Source organism: Asparagus officinalis, chromosome 4 (assembly GCF_001876935.1).
Source record: "Asparagus officinalis chromosome 4, Aspof.V1, whole genome shotgun sequence".
NCBI lineage: Eukaryota > Viridiplantae > Streptophyta > Magnoliopsida > Asparagales > Asparagaceae > Asparagus > Asparagus officinalis.
The window spans coordinates 144801464-144818643 of record NC_033797.1 but is presented as its reverse complement, the minus strand read 5'-3'; the positions used below and the strand labels follow the sequence as shown (position 1 = coordinate 144818643).

The 17180-nt window shown below is 37.2% G+C and overlaps 1 protein-coding gene and 1 pseudogene across 1 annotated transcript; both read left to right on the top strand.

The window, feature by feature from the left end:
* On the top strand, positions 1 to 5395 carry LOC109839644 (annotated as a pseudogene).
* On the top strand, positions 6012 to 13413 carry LOC109839646 (probable lipid phosphate phosphatase beta). Its single transcript, XM_020408152.1, has 2 exons — positions 6012 to 6431; positions 7220 to 13413. Exon 1 carries the CDS (start codon positions 6180 to 6182, stop codon positions 6429 to 6431), a length of 252 nt encoding a protein of 83 aa, XP_020263741.1. The 5' UTR covers positions 6012 to 6179; the 3' UTR covers positions 7220 to 13413.

Genomic DNA, 17180 nt, shown 5'->3' with positions numbered 1-17180 from the left:
CTTCGTTCTTCTGCATTTTTCACCTCTCTCTCTCTCTCTCTCTCTAAAACCCTCGGGAGAGAAACTATTTTCTCCCTCATCTGCGGAGCAATGGCGGAGAAGGACGAGCGCAATGAGCGCATCGCATCCTCCATCAGAGTCGTGCCCAACTTCCCAAAGCCAGGTACCATAACTCCCTCCGGTCTCCAATTTCGTTCATCAAGATCGAATTTTGATGACGTGGGTCTGTTCAATTTGGAGTTTTAATGAAACCCTTTTGGTGGAATTAAGGTATAATGTTTCAAGATATCACCACCCTGCTGCTCGATCCGCAGGCGTTCAAGGATACCGTGGATTTGTTTGTGGAGCGATACATTGGGAAGAGTATCTCTGTGGTTGCTGGTAATTTTTCTTTTTATAATTTTTTTTTTGAAAATTCATAAATTTACGAATTTTTAGGGGCTTATGTGATTAAAATGAAAATTGCTGTCTTTCCAAATGTCGATTGGGGGTCCCAGTGAGATCATCATTGCAAGTTGACGAACTTTTTTGGTATGGGACGGCTGATTTTGACTTTGGTACAGTCTCAATGATGATGGCTTTTACCCTGTGGACATCCTGTCAATTTACTTGAAATTTTTCTTTGGAGAAGTTGCAATTTTGATTTTTTTTTTTAAGTTTCAGTTGTGCTACATTTGGTGTATGAGCAGCTACGTATTGATTTAAGTTATGTTTGATGTGCCTGTAGCTATGGGTTTAAACTACTATAGCCGAGTTTAAAAATAATTCAATATTGGGTATAAGATGATTTTGTAAGCGGGTGGTTTAAAAATAAATGACGCTAAAAGTTTGGGTTCATATAAATATTAGAGCCCTATATTTTGATGTTGTTTTACTGTTTAGTTCTTGAATTTTTGGACGGCATATTCTGTGGGGAGGTTTTGGTTGGGGTTGGGGTTCTAATTGATCACAGTTATGTCCAATGTTTTATGTGCAATTATTGGAAATTTTTTATTTTCACAAAAATGATCATATATTTTACTACTTCTGGCTTGTAGTAATAAGCTGTTTGTTTTTGTATTTTTGTAGAAAATAAATTGGGGTTGTGGTTGTGACTTTGGAGTCTTGTATTGATGATAAGTTGCTGTACAAGAAGCTGTTGATAAATGTTTGTGATTCGCCCCCCCCCCCCCCCAGACCCTGTTATTTTGGGGTACCTTTTTATTATGGTGCTATTAGCGTAACAAAGTTATCATCTATTATTACTGCTTGTAAGTGCTCTTGTTCTTCGTGTAGAAAATAATTTTGCCTGAAACTGAATGCTAATGTATTAAAGTCTTCACGTGAGCAGGGTTTGGATGATTTTGACCAAATTTTGTGAATGTTAGATCGCTATAATGAGTAATCTAAAAGTTGAAATGTCTTATTTCTATGTGTTGATTATCTGATTCTTTCGGACAAGAGAAAATTTGATAATTTGATTGTATAACCTAGAGAAGATTTGCTGAAAGTTGCCTGAAAATGTGAAAAAAAACTATTATTGCTGGGCTGTTTTCTGATGTAGTTTCATATTGATGGGCAATCTTTATTTTTCATCCACTTGGTGGGATTATATAAAGGCGTTGGTATCAGAATGAAACCAATTGAATAAAGTAAGCCCATGCTTCAAATGTTGTTATTGCTATCATTTTGACCTACGCCTACCACTAAGCTTATTATATCAGAAATTGACAGCACAATTCTAGTTTATACGTCTGTTTTCTAGCCTTACCACTACAAGGCCGCGGGTAAATCCCTCTTTTTTTTATAATGTTTAATTGGGCAAATTAATAATTTTTATATGATATTTAAATATGGGTAAGAACGTTTAGATTTAATATCAAAAATTAATTCTACATTTAATACTTGTGTTAAATGACACTTTTATATATAATTTCCTGCTGGGTTTTACAGGAGTTGAGGCTAGAGGTTTTATCTTTGGCCCTCCCATTGCACTAGCGATCGGCGCAAAGTTTGTACCGCTGAGGAAACCAAGAAAGTTGCCAGGTACGAACGATATATTGTGCAACTTAATGATCCTTGTATGAAGCTCTCCTTTCACATTGATCTAACATTTTCATGCTAGTGAACGGTAATATAAGAGGGAGAAGGAAAGCCAAAAAAATATTCTAACATGGCGACAATTTATTTTCTTTGTACCCTTATTTGTCACCTTTACATAGATCTATTGTGACATTTTCCTGGGTGAAGTTTGTTAAACGTTGTTGTTTCCGAAATCCTAAAACCCCATGTCTAATTTTTATTTGGGTAGCCCCTTTGCCTGCATGAAAGTACTATTTTTTGTTTTCCCATAAACGGGTGTTTGTTTCAAATCCTATAATTTTAGGATATGGATTTCACCATAGGATTTGAAATCCATTGGTGTTTGTTATGAGTTGGGATTTCTAAAATGTTGTTTGTTTCATTAATATTTTGGGATTTGGAATACTACAATTTGTAATATTTTTTTTTTCAAGCTCAAATTGTAGCATTACCAAATGCTAAAATTTTGTAATATGATGAATATGCTATCTTGGTGAGGTTACCTCCCACAAAAAGACAAAATTGAGATTTGTCAAATCCTTTCCAATTGAGAGGTAAACACACCCATTTATAGGATTTGTCAAAATCCTTTCCAATTGAGAGGATTTGGCAAATTCTAAAAATTGGGCATTTTTTGCACTTTTAGGATTCAATATTCCGAAAATTTTCTTAAAACAAACGCATATATGGAATACCAAAATACAAAAAAACTCACTTTTTGATACCAAAACTTATAATCCATACCAAATGCCAAAATTTGTGGTGAAACAAACACCCCATAAACAACTTTGACATCATTAAAATTTTGAACGTCTCTTCAAAAATTCAAGGACTGGGTTTTCATGGCAGAACAAAACTCTGTCATGTATGTTATTTATTTATTTTGAATGCATTATGTTTTATGTATTTATGGCCATGAGTGCTAAGAGTATCTTATCATATGTGAAATATGAAAATCTAAGATAAATATGAAAATCGAACTCTTGGATTTTGAAGATACTATAAAAAAAATATAATTAGTTAATTAAAATATAAAGCTAGTGACTGGTTATATATATAAGAGGGAGAAGAAAAGCCAAAATACCTGTGTAGGGGTATTCTCACATGGTGATGATTTATGACCATAAGTATTAAGAGTACTTTCTCGTTAATATTCTTAGTACGTACCATTATTTGTCACCTCCACATGGATAGGTTGTGCCATTTTGTGGGGGGTGAAGTTTGATAAACTTTGCAGGACTTTCTGAAATCCTAAAAGGCCCCATATAATTAAATTTCATTTGCCTGTCCCCATCAACAGCACGAAAAAGCACCATCTTTGACCTGAAGCGGCACTTCTGAACAAATAGTGATAAATCTGGAAAGGATACTAGTTTCACTTTTATGTGTCTGTTTTTGCTTCAAAATGCTGGCCTTTTTCTCCGAAGCCACCGCCCTTTCTGTGTTTTAACAAATTTCTTGCTTCTGTTCCACAAGTACATTTGATGTCATTCCTTGTTTGGCAAAAACAGGCATTTTTTTTTAGGGGGGGGGGGGGGGGGGGGGGGGCATGAATGGATATGCTCTATGTTGCAATATGGTGAAAACTACGGGACTGTATGTGCAATTAACCACCCACGACAGATAATGTGTCAAAGTAACATCTTTATTTATAAAATATTTAAGTCATTGGTTGATGGAATACGCCTGTGATCCCTGTGAAATGGAGGTAATCCTCGAGGTCTATCTAAATTAGTCTCTCTTAATGCGAGTTATCCGTGTTCACTATGATTTGGCAATCACGGGTCTTTTACGTGCTGTAGTGAAGATTATGTTTTGGATATATGTTGTCAAATGTGTAGGTGAAGTAATCTCGGAAGAATATGTTCTCGAATATGGAACAGACTGTCTTGAGATGCACATCTGGCGCGGTTCAGCCCTGGTGAGCGCGTTTTATAGTAGTTGATGAGTTGGATTGGGCAAACCCGGGTGCAGACTCTGATGTGCGGCTATAAATTTGCTTGGTATGTAGTTGTTTGTAACTTTATGAAATTTTTATGGGGGTTGTTCGTAATTTTTTTAGGGAGTTCTTTGTAATATTTTAAAATTTTCAGCGTGGGTGTTTGTTATTTTCACGACATTCATGGGCTACTTCTAGATATTTTAAAAGTTTTGTCTGTAAAATTTTTCAAGGGGATATTTGCAACATTTAAAAACTTTTTTAATTGTCGGGTTGTAAAATCTTCTAAACTTAATTAGCTATTTTACTCTACTAGATCATACTTGAGCTAATCAGCATCTATTACTAAAAACAATCTGGGGGCTAAATATTCTGTTAATTGTTTTTTTTCCTTCCAGAGCGCGTAGGGGCTGAAGTTGTAGAGTGTGCCTGTGTGATTGAACTGCCTGAACTTAAGGTGTGTTGTAAATACTTTGTAATTGTTTTCCGCGCATAATAATGTTATTAATTATTTATATTTAGAGTTGATCTACAATCCAAAGCGCATAGGGCGCATAGGGGCTCTTGTCCGCCTAACTTTAGTGGATTGTAGTTCAACTCAGTACTATTCCGGTTAACTGTGGGCAGACCTCCCTGTAGTATGATACTCACTCGAACTTACTACCCCTCTAGTTGAACCGCGCCCCCCCCCCGCCGGCAATTTTCTTTTTGAACTTTTTTGTTTTGGTCCTCGGAGAAAGAACTATAGTTTTGACAATTATAGACCCCCTGAGGGTGAAAGAGTCAGAAAATTTCGCTCCGGGTGTTTATCTACGACGATAAAACTTCGAGGGCTAGGAAGTTTCGAAACAATGATACTACAAGAGGGTGAAAGAGTCAGAAAATTTCGCTCCGGGTGTTTATCTACGACGATAAAACTCGAGGGCTAGGAAGTTTCGAAACAATGATACTACAAGGGGTCTATCTGCAACTTAACACCTATTATTATTGGTACATGATGTTGTTAATGAGTAGGTAAGTAATTCAGTCATCTATATCGTGTGCTGTCTGAACTGAAACGTGCAGGGGCGTGAGAGATTAAGTGGCAAGCCATTGTTCATTATTGTGGAAGCTCGCTGACATGGATTTATTTACATAAATACTTCTATGCACGTTTATTTATCTCCTTCCACCCATCAAGAGTTCTATTTTGTGAAGTAAATTTTGATTGTAGCGCTGTCTTTTTAATCCCCTTATGTACGCAAGATTGCATTTTAGTGTATGAGGTTTCATTTCCAATTTGGTATCCTTTTTGGATCGCGAAGCTTCTGTTTATTTATCTTCTACAATCCTACTTATTTTGTATTAATATGATCAGAACTCTCATATATTAAAATATATACTGGTATTATTTTCCTTGCTTGTAATCAGATTTTGGAGGTTAGATTTCAAAATAGGGTAGATTTTGAGGTACATAGGCAAGAAACCCCTACATATAATAATACTAGTTTAACGTTTGAGGATTTTGTCAACAACTCTTCACCATGATGGGCTGCTCATGAATGTTTCTTCTTTTCGTCCCAAATGTAGTGCTCTGGGAGTAGTTTCGAAACAGAAAGAGTCGGGGGTCTAATACAAAATACTGATGAATCGAGGGGGGCTAATATGACAAAAGGTCAGGGCATTTAAGAAAAAAAACCCCTTGAGATTAACAGACTAGTGACATCTCAGAGTTCAAATTGGCGCGAGCAACAGGCTGGGCTAAAACTTATTCAAGCCCAACTCCAGCCCGTTTTCAGCCTATTTATTCGACACCACGGAAGTTTTTCCCAAAAAAAAAAATTCCGACGCCGACATTCTCAAAATCTCACAATGCGGGGCGATACGACCACCGTTATCCGCCGTCGCCGGCGATGCAGAGCCTCCTCTAACCTCCTCGGAACGACTAATCGTCTTCGAATGCCGGCCGTCCTCTCCTCCTCCACGATCTCTCCGTTCCTCCCCCGCCAATCCTCAAAACCCGTTGAGAAATCGTCCGGCGACGGCCGCCTCTGTTTCCCGATCTCGCATCTCCCTCCTCCCCTTCTCCTCCTCCTCCCTCCTCTTCGTCTCCCTCCTCCTCGGCCTCCTCCTCGACATCGCCTTCGTCGGCGCCCTCAAATTCCTCGTCCGCCGACCTCGCCCAGTCTACAACCGCGACATGAGCCTCGTCGTCGCCGTTGATCACTGGTCTTTTCCCAGCGGCCACTCTTCTAGGGTTTTCTTCGTCGCTTCGTTTCTGTTTTTGGTTGGTGGGGCCGGGGACGGGGTTGTTGCTGCGGTTTTTGTTTGGGCGGCGGCGACGGCGGCGTCGAGGGTTTTGATGGGGCGGCATTTTGTTATGGACGTGGTCGCCGGGGCCGGCTTGGGGGCCGTGGAGGGGGTCATCACTCACCGCTTCTTGAAATTTTGAGTAAGTTTTTAAAGCTTATTATTATTATTATTATTATTTCCCTTCTTGATTCATTGCATTTGAAATTTGTTTGTAAATTTTTATTATTGGTCGAAGTTTTCGACAAAAGATCGCCGAAGGTTGTAGTTTGGATGGATGTTTGATCATCATTGGCAGGAGTGCATATCGGAAGATACGCCCGTTGTGTTTAGTTCTATAAACTTAAAAGCATATACTATTGAACTTCTAACTGTTTTAATAAAGTAATACCTTAGGTGAAATAATAGGTTCCCATCGCTTATTGTCACGCATTCTTGTTGCTAATTCTGTCAATGACGCATATTTGAAACCCAATGACAACGCCTGTGAATGTTTGGAATGCGTCTATATGATTATTTGACACATACATGGGTTATCCAGGTCTGATATTTGATACATACTGTATGTGTATGGCTATATGTCTTCAGATGATGCATTCATGCCTAACAGTCTACCATTATACAGATATTAACATAATTACGGATTTCTATTGACTCGGGTAGTAGTATTTTATGAGAGAACAGATACGTTAGTACTGAAAACTGAAGAGAACCTCACATCCCTAATTGAGACAGCATTTTATGTGCCCTTCTTTACCTTCAGTAAATGTCCTCTTTCTCGGGCCAATTTCTTTAAGTTTATGAAAGAAAAGAAGAGGGAAATAAATGACTGGGTTTGGCATCCAATGTATTGAGAAGGGAACTATGATAAAACTGCGCATGATTTATTTTCTTTGAGACGCATCTTGCTGACCTCTTATGTTCTTGCAGCATCAAATGCTCAATTGCCATAGTACGAGGTGAGCAAGGCAGCCTGCACAACTTGCTAAGTGTAAGAGAATGCTTACAAAAAGTTCCCAATTCCAAACTTGTTTGAGACTATTTCAACTCTTGGCAAAATTCCATCTTTTTCGTAGTTACGGACTGCATGGTTTCACATATGCCAGAAGAGTTCTTTTAAAAAATTACAATTTTATTTCTTAAACCCGTTTGAATGGAAATAGCTATAGCATATATGAGTGTTACCCATATTCATATCCACGTTGATAGAGAGTATACACTTGTAGATATGGATTATGTTTTTCTAAAAGTATTTCTTTATTATAAACAGCCGTGAGAATGGATCAAAATGTCAGAAAAAAAATCCTCATTTATTTACACTAAAAGATCCTACAAGATGAAATGCATGAACTTTATTGGCACTAAACAGGGTATTATGAGATTCAATTTAGTAATTGTTCTGGAAGAGAGAACTCTTATGGAAATATATATACAATAATAACAATTTAAAATGAGGTATGTGATATAGGGTTTATGGTAAACAGGATATGTGTTGTTACTTATGTTGTACTTGGTAGTTGGTAGTGTTGGGTACTTGAGTTTATCTGGCAGTAACTGAATTCAGATTCAGATATTTAAGTGCATCTATCTTTGATTTGCATTTGTGTACAATGTCTGTGTACAAAAAAGACAGACACGAGGCTCTGAATTTCATTAGGAATTATAAGTGATTTAACTCTTGCATTTTGATAGGGAGATATCCTTTGGAACAATCGTTTCCAAATTTTAAATCGTAACAAGTGTATACCTCTTTTGAGCTTAGAAGAAACTTTTTGATCTTAGTACAAGCTGAAGGTGTTTCATATAAGATAAAAACGCTTCTCCACCCCAAAATTAAAAAGCGAATTCCCCTCACCCCCAAGGCTTGATCAACATGCTAAAAACTCCCAAATGCTTGTTGTGTGTTTCTCTCTTTCCTCTCCTTTTTTTTCTCTCCCCACTCCGTAGCCATTACCAATAAGCTCTCACTTCTCTTTTTTTCTCACTCTGCCCTTCCTCCCCTCCGACTTCATATTTCTTTATCCTCTTCCCTATACCCTTTATAGTCCACCTCATTCTACAATCACCTCCCTCGTCTTTTTTGCCTGGGCCCACCACCCCATTACCACCCTCAAACTCGTCTAAAAATTTTCTCTTCTTTTCTCTCTTAATCTCCTTCTAGCCCACCATCATACATCCACTCATATCTTCCCTCCCTTCCCTCTTCATTCAGTAACATCATATATCCATTTCCTACCTCGGCTCCCTTCCCGTCTCCTCCTCCTACAACCACTACTTCGGCTTCTTTGAGACCACCATCATACATTTATTCACTATCTCCTCTTCCTTTCCTCCGCTGATTTCAAATCTCCGCATCCCTTCTGCCCTATCCCGTCGACCCCCTCCTATTTCGTCACCTCCCTTGTCTCGTCCATCGTGCCCATCACCCTTTTGCCCTCAAACTTGTCTCCGTAATCTTCTTAATTCCCTCTTAATCTCTCAAAATTAGGGTACGGGAAGACTACGGTATGACTTAACAACAAATGCATAAATTTAACACCTAATGAGATAAGTTTAACAATCAATAGATACGCTGAACAACCGATGAAAAAGCTTAATAACAAATGCTTAAGCTTAACAATCAATGCATAGACTTAACAACTGACAAAAAAGCTTAACAAACGTATTTTCTTAATGACCAATGCATAAGTTTAACAATCGATTAACTGATGAAAAGGCTTAACAACAAACACATGAGCTTACCAACCAACGCAAAAGCATAACAACTGACGCAAAAGCATAACAACCAATGAATAAGCTTAACAACCGACGAAAAAGCATTAACAATCAATGCATAAGCTTAACGACTAACAAAAAAATTTAACAACTAATACATAAATTTAACAAGTAATAAAAAAGCTTAACAATAAATACAAAAGCTTTACAATCAAACTTAACAACAATTGCATAAGCTTAACAATCAATGAATAAGCTTAACAACCAATGAAAAGCTTAACATCAAACGCAAAAGCTTAACAAACAATGGTTGTTAAGCTTTTTCTTCAGTCGTTAAGCTTATGTATTGGTTGTTAAGCTTATGTCTTTGTTACTAAGCTTATTTGCTTGTTGTTAAGCTTTTCTGTCAGTTGTTAAGCTTGTGCATTGGTTGTGAAGCTTATGCATTTGTTAAGCTTAAGCGCTTATACGTTGGTTGTTAAGTTAAAGCATTTGCTGTTAAGCTTTTTCATCAGTTATTCAGCATAGCTATTTGTTGTCAACCCTATTTTATTAGTTGTTAAGTTTACGCATTTGTTGTTAAGTCATGTCATACCCATCCCCATAACTTAGTTTTGAGAGATTAAGACGGAAATTAAGAAAATTATGTGAACGAGCTTGAGGGCAGTGAGGGGTGATGGGCCTAGGCGGAGGAGACAAGGGAGGTGACGAGGTAGGAGAGGGTGGACGGGAGAAAGAGTAAGGGAGGGGATTTGGAGATTTGAAGTCGGAGGAGGAGAGAATAGAGAGGAGATAGGGGGTGGATGTATGATGGTGGGCTCGGAGAAGTAGAGGTAGGAGTTGCTGGAGGAGGAAGGAAGGAGAGGTAGGGAGTGGATGTATGATGTTGCCTGAGGAGGGAAGATAAGGGTGGATGAATGGTGGTGGGCCCGAAGGAGATTAAGAGGGAGAAGAAAAGAAATTGTGGGGATGAGTTTGAGGATGGTGAAGTGGGTGGTGGGCTTATGCGGAGGAAACAAGGGAGGTGATAAGGTAGGACGGGGTGGACGGTAGAGGGTGCAGGGTAGAGGATAGAAAGATATGAAGTCGGAGGGGAGTAAGGAGGGAGTGAGAAAAAAGAGGAGGTGAGATCTTGTGCTAATAGCCATGGAGTGGGAGAGAGAAGAGAGGAGAGGATGAGAGCTTGTTGGTAATGGGTATGGAGTGGGGAGAGTAAAGAGAAGAGAGGAGGAAGATGATAATGGGAGAGAGAGAGAGAAAGCAGCTCACATGGGCATTAATTAGGGGTATATTGGGGAATAAAAGAGTATTGCTTAGGTGGCACTAGGCCTGCGGGTTTACAAGCAAAAAAGAGCTATTTTTTGGGGATTTTGGCTTGTTGACCAAGAATTGGGGGTGGGGTAATTTCCTTTTTGATTTTGGGGGTTAGAAGCAGTTTTCCCTTCATATAAATCTTACATTTATAAAATTTTGAGATAGGATATATAGTTGCAATAAATAATCATTTATAATTATAACCTTATAAAAGTGAGAAACTTGAATGCAGCATATGAAAAATCTTATTCTTTCTAGTAAGTTTATCCTAAGTTTATCTTAATCTTTTGGTACCAAGTGTGCGACAACTGCTGGATCTAGAGCATGTTTTTATCTGACTAAAATTAGTACGCAGTTTTTATTGTTTATTATTTAAAGTCTAACAATTTTGAGGGGTTCCTACATTTCCCTTTTGACCATATTAAATGAAGCAATTTCTATGGTTATGTAATTTATTCAAACATGATCGTTCTTTTTACTAGGATTGGCCATGCAAATATGTGAACCATTAAAAGGAAAATGATAGTGAAATATCATTTATTTAGCTTGATTAGGACCCCATAAGATAATTTTAGCGCTCAACTACTATAACGATCATTAGATTATTGTCTAGAAGTACATCCTTTGCCTGTTATATATTAATAATACCATGAAGATGCTATACTATGGATCCAAATTTAAATTTTAGATTTCTAAATTGCAAGTCTGTATTCGTTGGATACTTGGATATGATCTACTTCAAATCCAATCTCGGATGATTTCCAATGTGTTTTAACATGCATAGTGTGTTGGAAAAACTTACATTTCAGAAGTTTTATAAAGTTGAATATTTTTTCCTTATTACATGATTAAAAACATATCAAAATCATTGAATGATTTGTTTGCAAAAGTCCATGTGTATTACATCACATCTAATTCAGTGGTGCGGAAATTCAATTTGAAAATCCAAATTGTAAATTTTGGATCTATTCTTTCCACATTTTGGATACTAGAATTTAGTAGCCTATCTAAACTCCCTCATGGATTTCATGTTAAATTTTCCCAATTGATGAAATGTCGCATATTTTCATGATTTTGATAGACATTCAGAGAGACCTTATACTTAGTAGATTAAATAAATGAACCAAGTCATTCTTAGCCCAGGAGTTTTTCTTTAGCCACCTGGTCAAATTTACAGTGATGTCCCTATAACAAATCCTGGAGTTGAGCAGGTATGGAGGCAAGTATTAATTCAATCTCAGGACAACTTTTACAATTAAACATTTTAAAGTTTTCGATAGCAAATGAAATTGTAGAAAGACGTTGCCACGATTGTTAAATCACTGAATGAGGCTTGAAGAAAAAGAGAAGGATACAATTGCTTGCTTTAATACTAGGAGAAAATTTTAAAAGAGGCGGATTTTAAAAAATATTTAGCAAAATCGACCATTTTGCTAAATATTTAGCAAAATCGACCTCTTTTGGGCCAGCTCATCAAGGTTGACCAAAAAGATGTCGATGTTGCAAAATGTGGGCTTCAAAACACACGGGACTACTAGTCCCAAGTGTTTAGCTCTAGTTAATCAGAGCAAAGCAAAACCCTCTCCACTTCTTCAATTCTCTCACCAAACCAAATCAAAGTCCCCCTGCCACCTCTCTATCCTCCAATTCTTCTTCCTCTTTGATGTTGTTGTCGTCTTCTTCTAGGGTTTAGAGTTGGTTCTTCATCTCTATGTCGTCATCATCGACGATCCCGAACGCTGCCAACATCAAGATCTGTCTCAACTCTGACTATAAGGACCCCACATCAAGGTCCTAGTTCTTGGAGCTGAAGGACTAAGAGCAAAGGGGCTCAAGGCCGAAGGCTAGGCTGAAGAGGACGGAGTAGTCGGTGATGTTTGTGAAGCCGATGGAGAGGATGCAGTCGGCGAGGGTGAGGGGACCGAGGAGGTAGAGAACGAAGGTGAGGGTGCGAAGGTAAACGACCAGGTTCATGGTGGTGACGGGGAGGGCGAGCAAGAGGAGGGATCGGAGCTCGTCCAGGGTCTGGAGGCTTGGGTTTTGAGGTTGTCTTCCTGAGTTTTTGAGGTCGTCACAATCTCCCTCATTTGGATCAACCTCGGCCCCCTCATGCTCTTCCTCGGCCAAGACCCCTTCGTCGCCACCTCTTACTGCCTCTTCTCCCTCCTCGACCTCCTCACCAACTCCCTTCTCTAGCGCCTCCGCATCACACGAGGGTCTGGAGCTTGTGTTTTTTGCTATTGAAAACTCACGGGACTACTATTCTCGTGAGAATTATGTGGTGTATTAAGTGGCTGATTAGCCAGCCTTAAACACACGGGACGAGTAGTCTGTTAGTCCCGTGTATTTTGAAACCCACATTTTGCAAAATCGACCTCTTTTTGACCAGCCTTTGTGAGACGGCAAAAAAGAGATCGATTTTGCTAAATATTTAGCATAATAGTCGTTTTTGCTAAATATTTTTTAAAATTGATCTCTTTTAAAAAAACTCTCCTTAATACTATTAGTATTAAGCTCGCCCTGTTGTGGGTATTATGAGTACTGATTTTAAGGTTAAAAAAATATTACTTCAGCCTAAAGAGTAGAGAAAATGACCCAAAAAATTTACTGTAGCATACAGAGTAGGCGTAAGATCCAAAAATTATACTATAGCATGAACAGTGTTCACGGGGAAATCGTTTACACGCTAATAGTGTGCCGAGAAGAAGAAAATGTTATCTAGTATGAACAGTGATTTTAATATTCTGAATCGTACTGTACCAAGAATACTGTACCAAGAATAGTGTTTGATGTAGAATGGAAGCTAATTTTGAGGTTGTGCTTTTTAAGTTAGAGGTGGTAGATAATAGATAGTAATGCATAACTGATTGAGACGTGCTCATCTTTGATGGAACTCTCTATCTCGTACACTATTTCTGGGAGTTTGATAGCACACACGTTGGGTGTACCTTCAACTATTTCTCTGAATGCGATTGAAGAGGACGTAAGATGCACTATTAGGTTGCAGGAATACAAGGGTCCAGAGTCCCTAGGGATTTAGGTAGAGGACGGTTAAGGTTGGCCATTGAGATCTGAAGATCTGAACATAGTTTAAAGAAGAGAAAAGTTGGATATATATATATATATATATATATATATATATATAAATATATGTTAGAATTTTGGTTTTTAGCAGTTTTTAGGATCCAATCAGGAAAGCTTTTGTTAGAAATTTTCCTTATTTGGAATTAATTTCTTGGTCATTAAGTTTTTATAAGTGCATGAAGGCTAGTTTTAATTCGATAGAGGTATAAAGATGTTATGAATAAATTATGGTTACTATAGGTTTTGTGGTTCAGTTTTGGGAGTGAAATCCTAATTTTGAAGGAGTGATACCTTAATTAGCATGAGGTTATTGATTCAGGTGTGATTTATTGTTCTTTTTTTTCCTTCTGGCCATTGAGATCTGAAGATCTGAACATAGTTTAAAGAAGAGAAAAGTTGGATATATATATATATATATATATATATATATATATAAATATATGTTAGAATTTTGGTTTTTAGCAGTTTTTAGGATCCAATCAGGAAAGCTTTTGTTAGAAATTTTCCTTATTTGGAATTAATTTCTTGGTCATTAAGTTTTTATAAGTGCATGAAGGCTAGTTTTAATTCGATAGAGGTATAAAGATGTTATGAATAAATTATGGTTACTATAGGTTTTGTGGTTCAGTTTTGGGAGTGAAATCCTAATTTTGAAGGAGTGATACCTTAATTAGCATGAGGTTATTGATTCAGGTGTGATTTATTGTTCTTTTTTTTCCTTCTTCCTTGCTTTTGTTTTTCTTCCACCAATCAGCTGACGCTAATACTTAAGACTATGCTGAAACACGCTTCATGATAGATATCGTCCGTTGAACTTTAATTTTTTTCCCGTAGGCTTTTACATGACTGAAACTCAACTCTTCAGGTGTTCACAATGGACTAATAAAAAAGACATTATGACTAAAAATATGGTTACCCATAACATAATTTGGCTGCCCTTTTTAATAACCTATTGCAATTATTCTCTTAATAAAGTCTGAAATTAAAGGCGCTCCTATTAACTTAAGGAGCTGATGCTTGTGTAGGTTGCTTCTGTGCAATTTCAGATATCTTTGGTTGACAGTTTTCAGTAGTGATTGTTGATGATGTAACTGGATGTCCAGACTTGTGTGTTTCCAATTTAGAAGCTTAACTGGTTCTTTTCTTCATGCGATCCATGAATATTTGGTACTTTGAGCCTTAGACAATTAAACCCCTCATACCATAGATCTGTTCATTAAAAGACTGAAGAATTTTCATCTGATTGTTAAATATCCATTATCAAAGTGAAAAGTATTAATGTTTGGATATGTAAGGGTATGTTTGTAGGAGTTTTCAAGATTCTAAAAATTCTGAAGTGAGGATTTTTTTTTTTTTTTAAAAGGGGGGAAACTGAAATTCAATTTGCTTTTGTTAGTTCACTATCTTTTGACTTACTGAACTGAAGAACTTTCGATTTCCTTTTCTTGTCTGTCAGCATAATAAATTGAGTTTTGCTTTCATATGCCTAACTTTTTCACGATAAAAGTCGTTGAGCTGGTTTTCAAACATAGTTGTCCATTGGTCATATACTTTCATGTTATGATAGTTGATCATTGATTACATTGCAGAGTTGCTAAAAAAGAACAAAAAAAATATTGAACCATCTACTATTGCATAAGTGCTAATTATTGTATAAGTGTCAATATTTAGTGGTTTATGAATATTATGAACATTGTTTTTTTCAGTTAACATAACTCTTTCGTTTAACAATTTAAAGTCTAAAAACCACTGAAACTTTATCATCTTCATTCAATATGCATCATTATATATCCTACTTTTTTTTATGATGAATTTATTTCCAGTTATGGGGGCCAACAATCCCTGCAGACTGCTATGATTCAGTACCCTATCATTCTGAGCACAAAAGAGAAAAAGAGGAGCAATCTCTTACACATCTCACATGTGACAGCACAACAATTACAGGAGGACCAATGAGTGGTAATAGTTATGCTATTGGCAAGGCACTGTTGTCAGTTGATTCAGAGCTGAACCCATTGTGGGGGAGAAAAAAAGTTTTAAATCTTTTTGAAGTGTCATCACCACCGAACTTTTGGACTGCTGCTCGATGAGTAGACTATGGAGAGTACTTTTGACATTCAGAAGCAAGCGGCAAATTTGACTGGGAGAATCCAATGCTACTGATGCTTGAAATCTTATTAGCTGGTTCTATAGCCTTTTTCATGACCTAAAACTAAAAGAATTTTCACATATCGCCGACCAGCTACTTGTTAGAAGGCTTAATCGCACTTGCATGCCCTTTAGTTTCAACTATGTTGCACTTACTTATATTATCTTCATTTGTTTTTGGTAGCACTCGTGTACCCTAAAGTTTTTTTAAAGGTCACACTTACATACCCTCGCTTGTTTTGGCAGCGTTTATATACCCTAAAGTTTTTTTAAATTTGCACGCAAATAGCCTCAAGTTTGTATATTTGAGGGTATTTAAGTACGAGTTTTTATAACTTTAGAGTACGTAAGTATTGCCAAAACAAGCGAGGGTACTGAGTGGAAAATTTAAATGAGGGTGTATAAGTGCAATGCTGGGGAAACTACAGGGTACTTAAAGTGCAATTACGCCTTGTTAGAAATTTTTGATGTATGATTTCATTTGGTCAGCAAGTGCTGATGCTAAGAGCATCTCCAACAGCTTTCCTAAAATTTTTTTCAAAATGGAGAAACAAAAGTCATATTCTCCAAATTATTTTTGCTTCAACTCCAACAGCTTCCCCATTTTAAAAAATTGTATTTATTACAATAATAAAGCTTTCCCCAAAAATTTGAAGAATGCTGCAGATTTGGGGAAGACTCCCTATTTTTTCTCCTTCTTCCATATTTTGGGGAATGGGATGGAGAATCTGTTAGACAAAAAAAAGCTCTATATTCCCTAAAATTGAGTATTTCAAGAAGATGGGGAAGCCGTGGGAGATGTTCTGAGTAATTAAGACCTTCGTTGGACATTAAAAAAAAAAACCACTAGAGTCCTTTCAAGCTGCACTGTTTCCCTTGCCAAGGACAGGTTCCTGCCATTCGTCTGCGGCCAATAAAATGATTCACGCAGAGCATGAAACGAACTTTTAATGATTGCAGCCCACTATCGCTAGGCTCAATTATCACTAGACTCTTCGCTACCACTGCGTTCGCAGGATTCTGAAAAGGTTATCCCCGTATCCACAATCCTCTGTTCCTCTACAATAATCAAAATGGCGTTTGGAATTTTCTATTCTTTTTCCCCTCCTTTTCAACAAGTCACATTCGGACAGTTAAATTGGACAAAATCTCCTCCCCCCCCTCTCATCCTCAACAATTAATTAATTTTTGTTGAGGGGTATTTCTTACGGAGAATATGCGAATTCCTCAACAACCGTGCGATATCTTCTTCTTCTTCACAATCAATTAGCACAGCGGGTATATCCTTCACGCGTCTTTTTCTAAAGCTTTTAACATCTGGATGTATATTCCTTTTTAAAAGGGACCTATTTGTGAACTTAATCCCAAAAACCGACCTCATTCAAACAAAATTATAAAAACAGACCTAGTTTTAGCCTCAGGGTTGAAACTAGGTCGGTTTTTGAAAAAAAAAATCGAAACTTCACGGGAGTTGAAGTTGAACTTCTATAAAGTTTAGTAGATGTGCTAAACTTCACAGGAGTTTTCATAGTTTAAAAAAAATTGTGAACTATAAAACTTCACGGGAGTTGAACTCCCGTAAAGTTTCAAAAAAAAAATTACAAAAATCGATTTGATTTCAACGCTGAAG

Bases quoted from the DNA above. Each gene is read 5' to 3' on its own strand.
- LOC109839646 (XM_020408152.1), top strand. From the start codon at position 6,180: ATGAGCCTCGTCGTCGCCGTTGATCACTGGTCTTTTCCCAGCGGCCAC.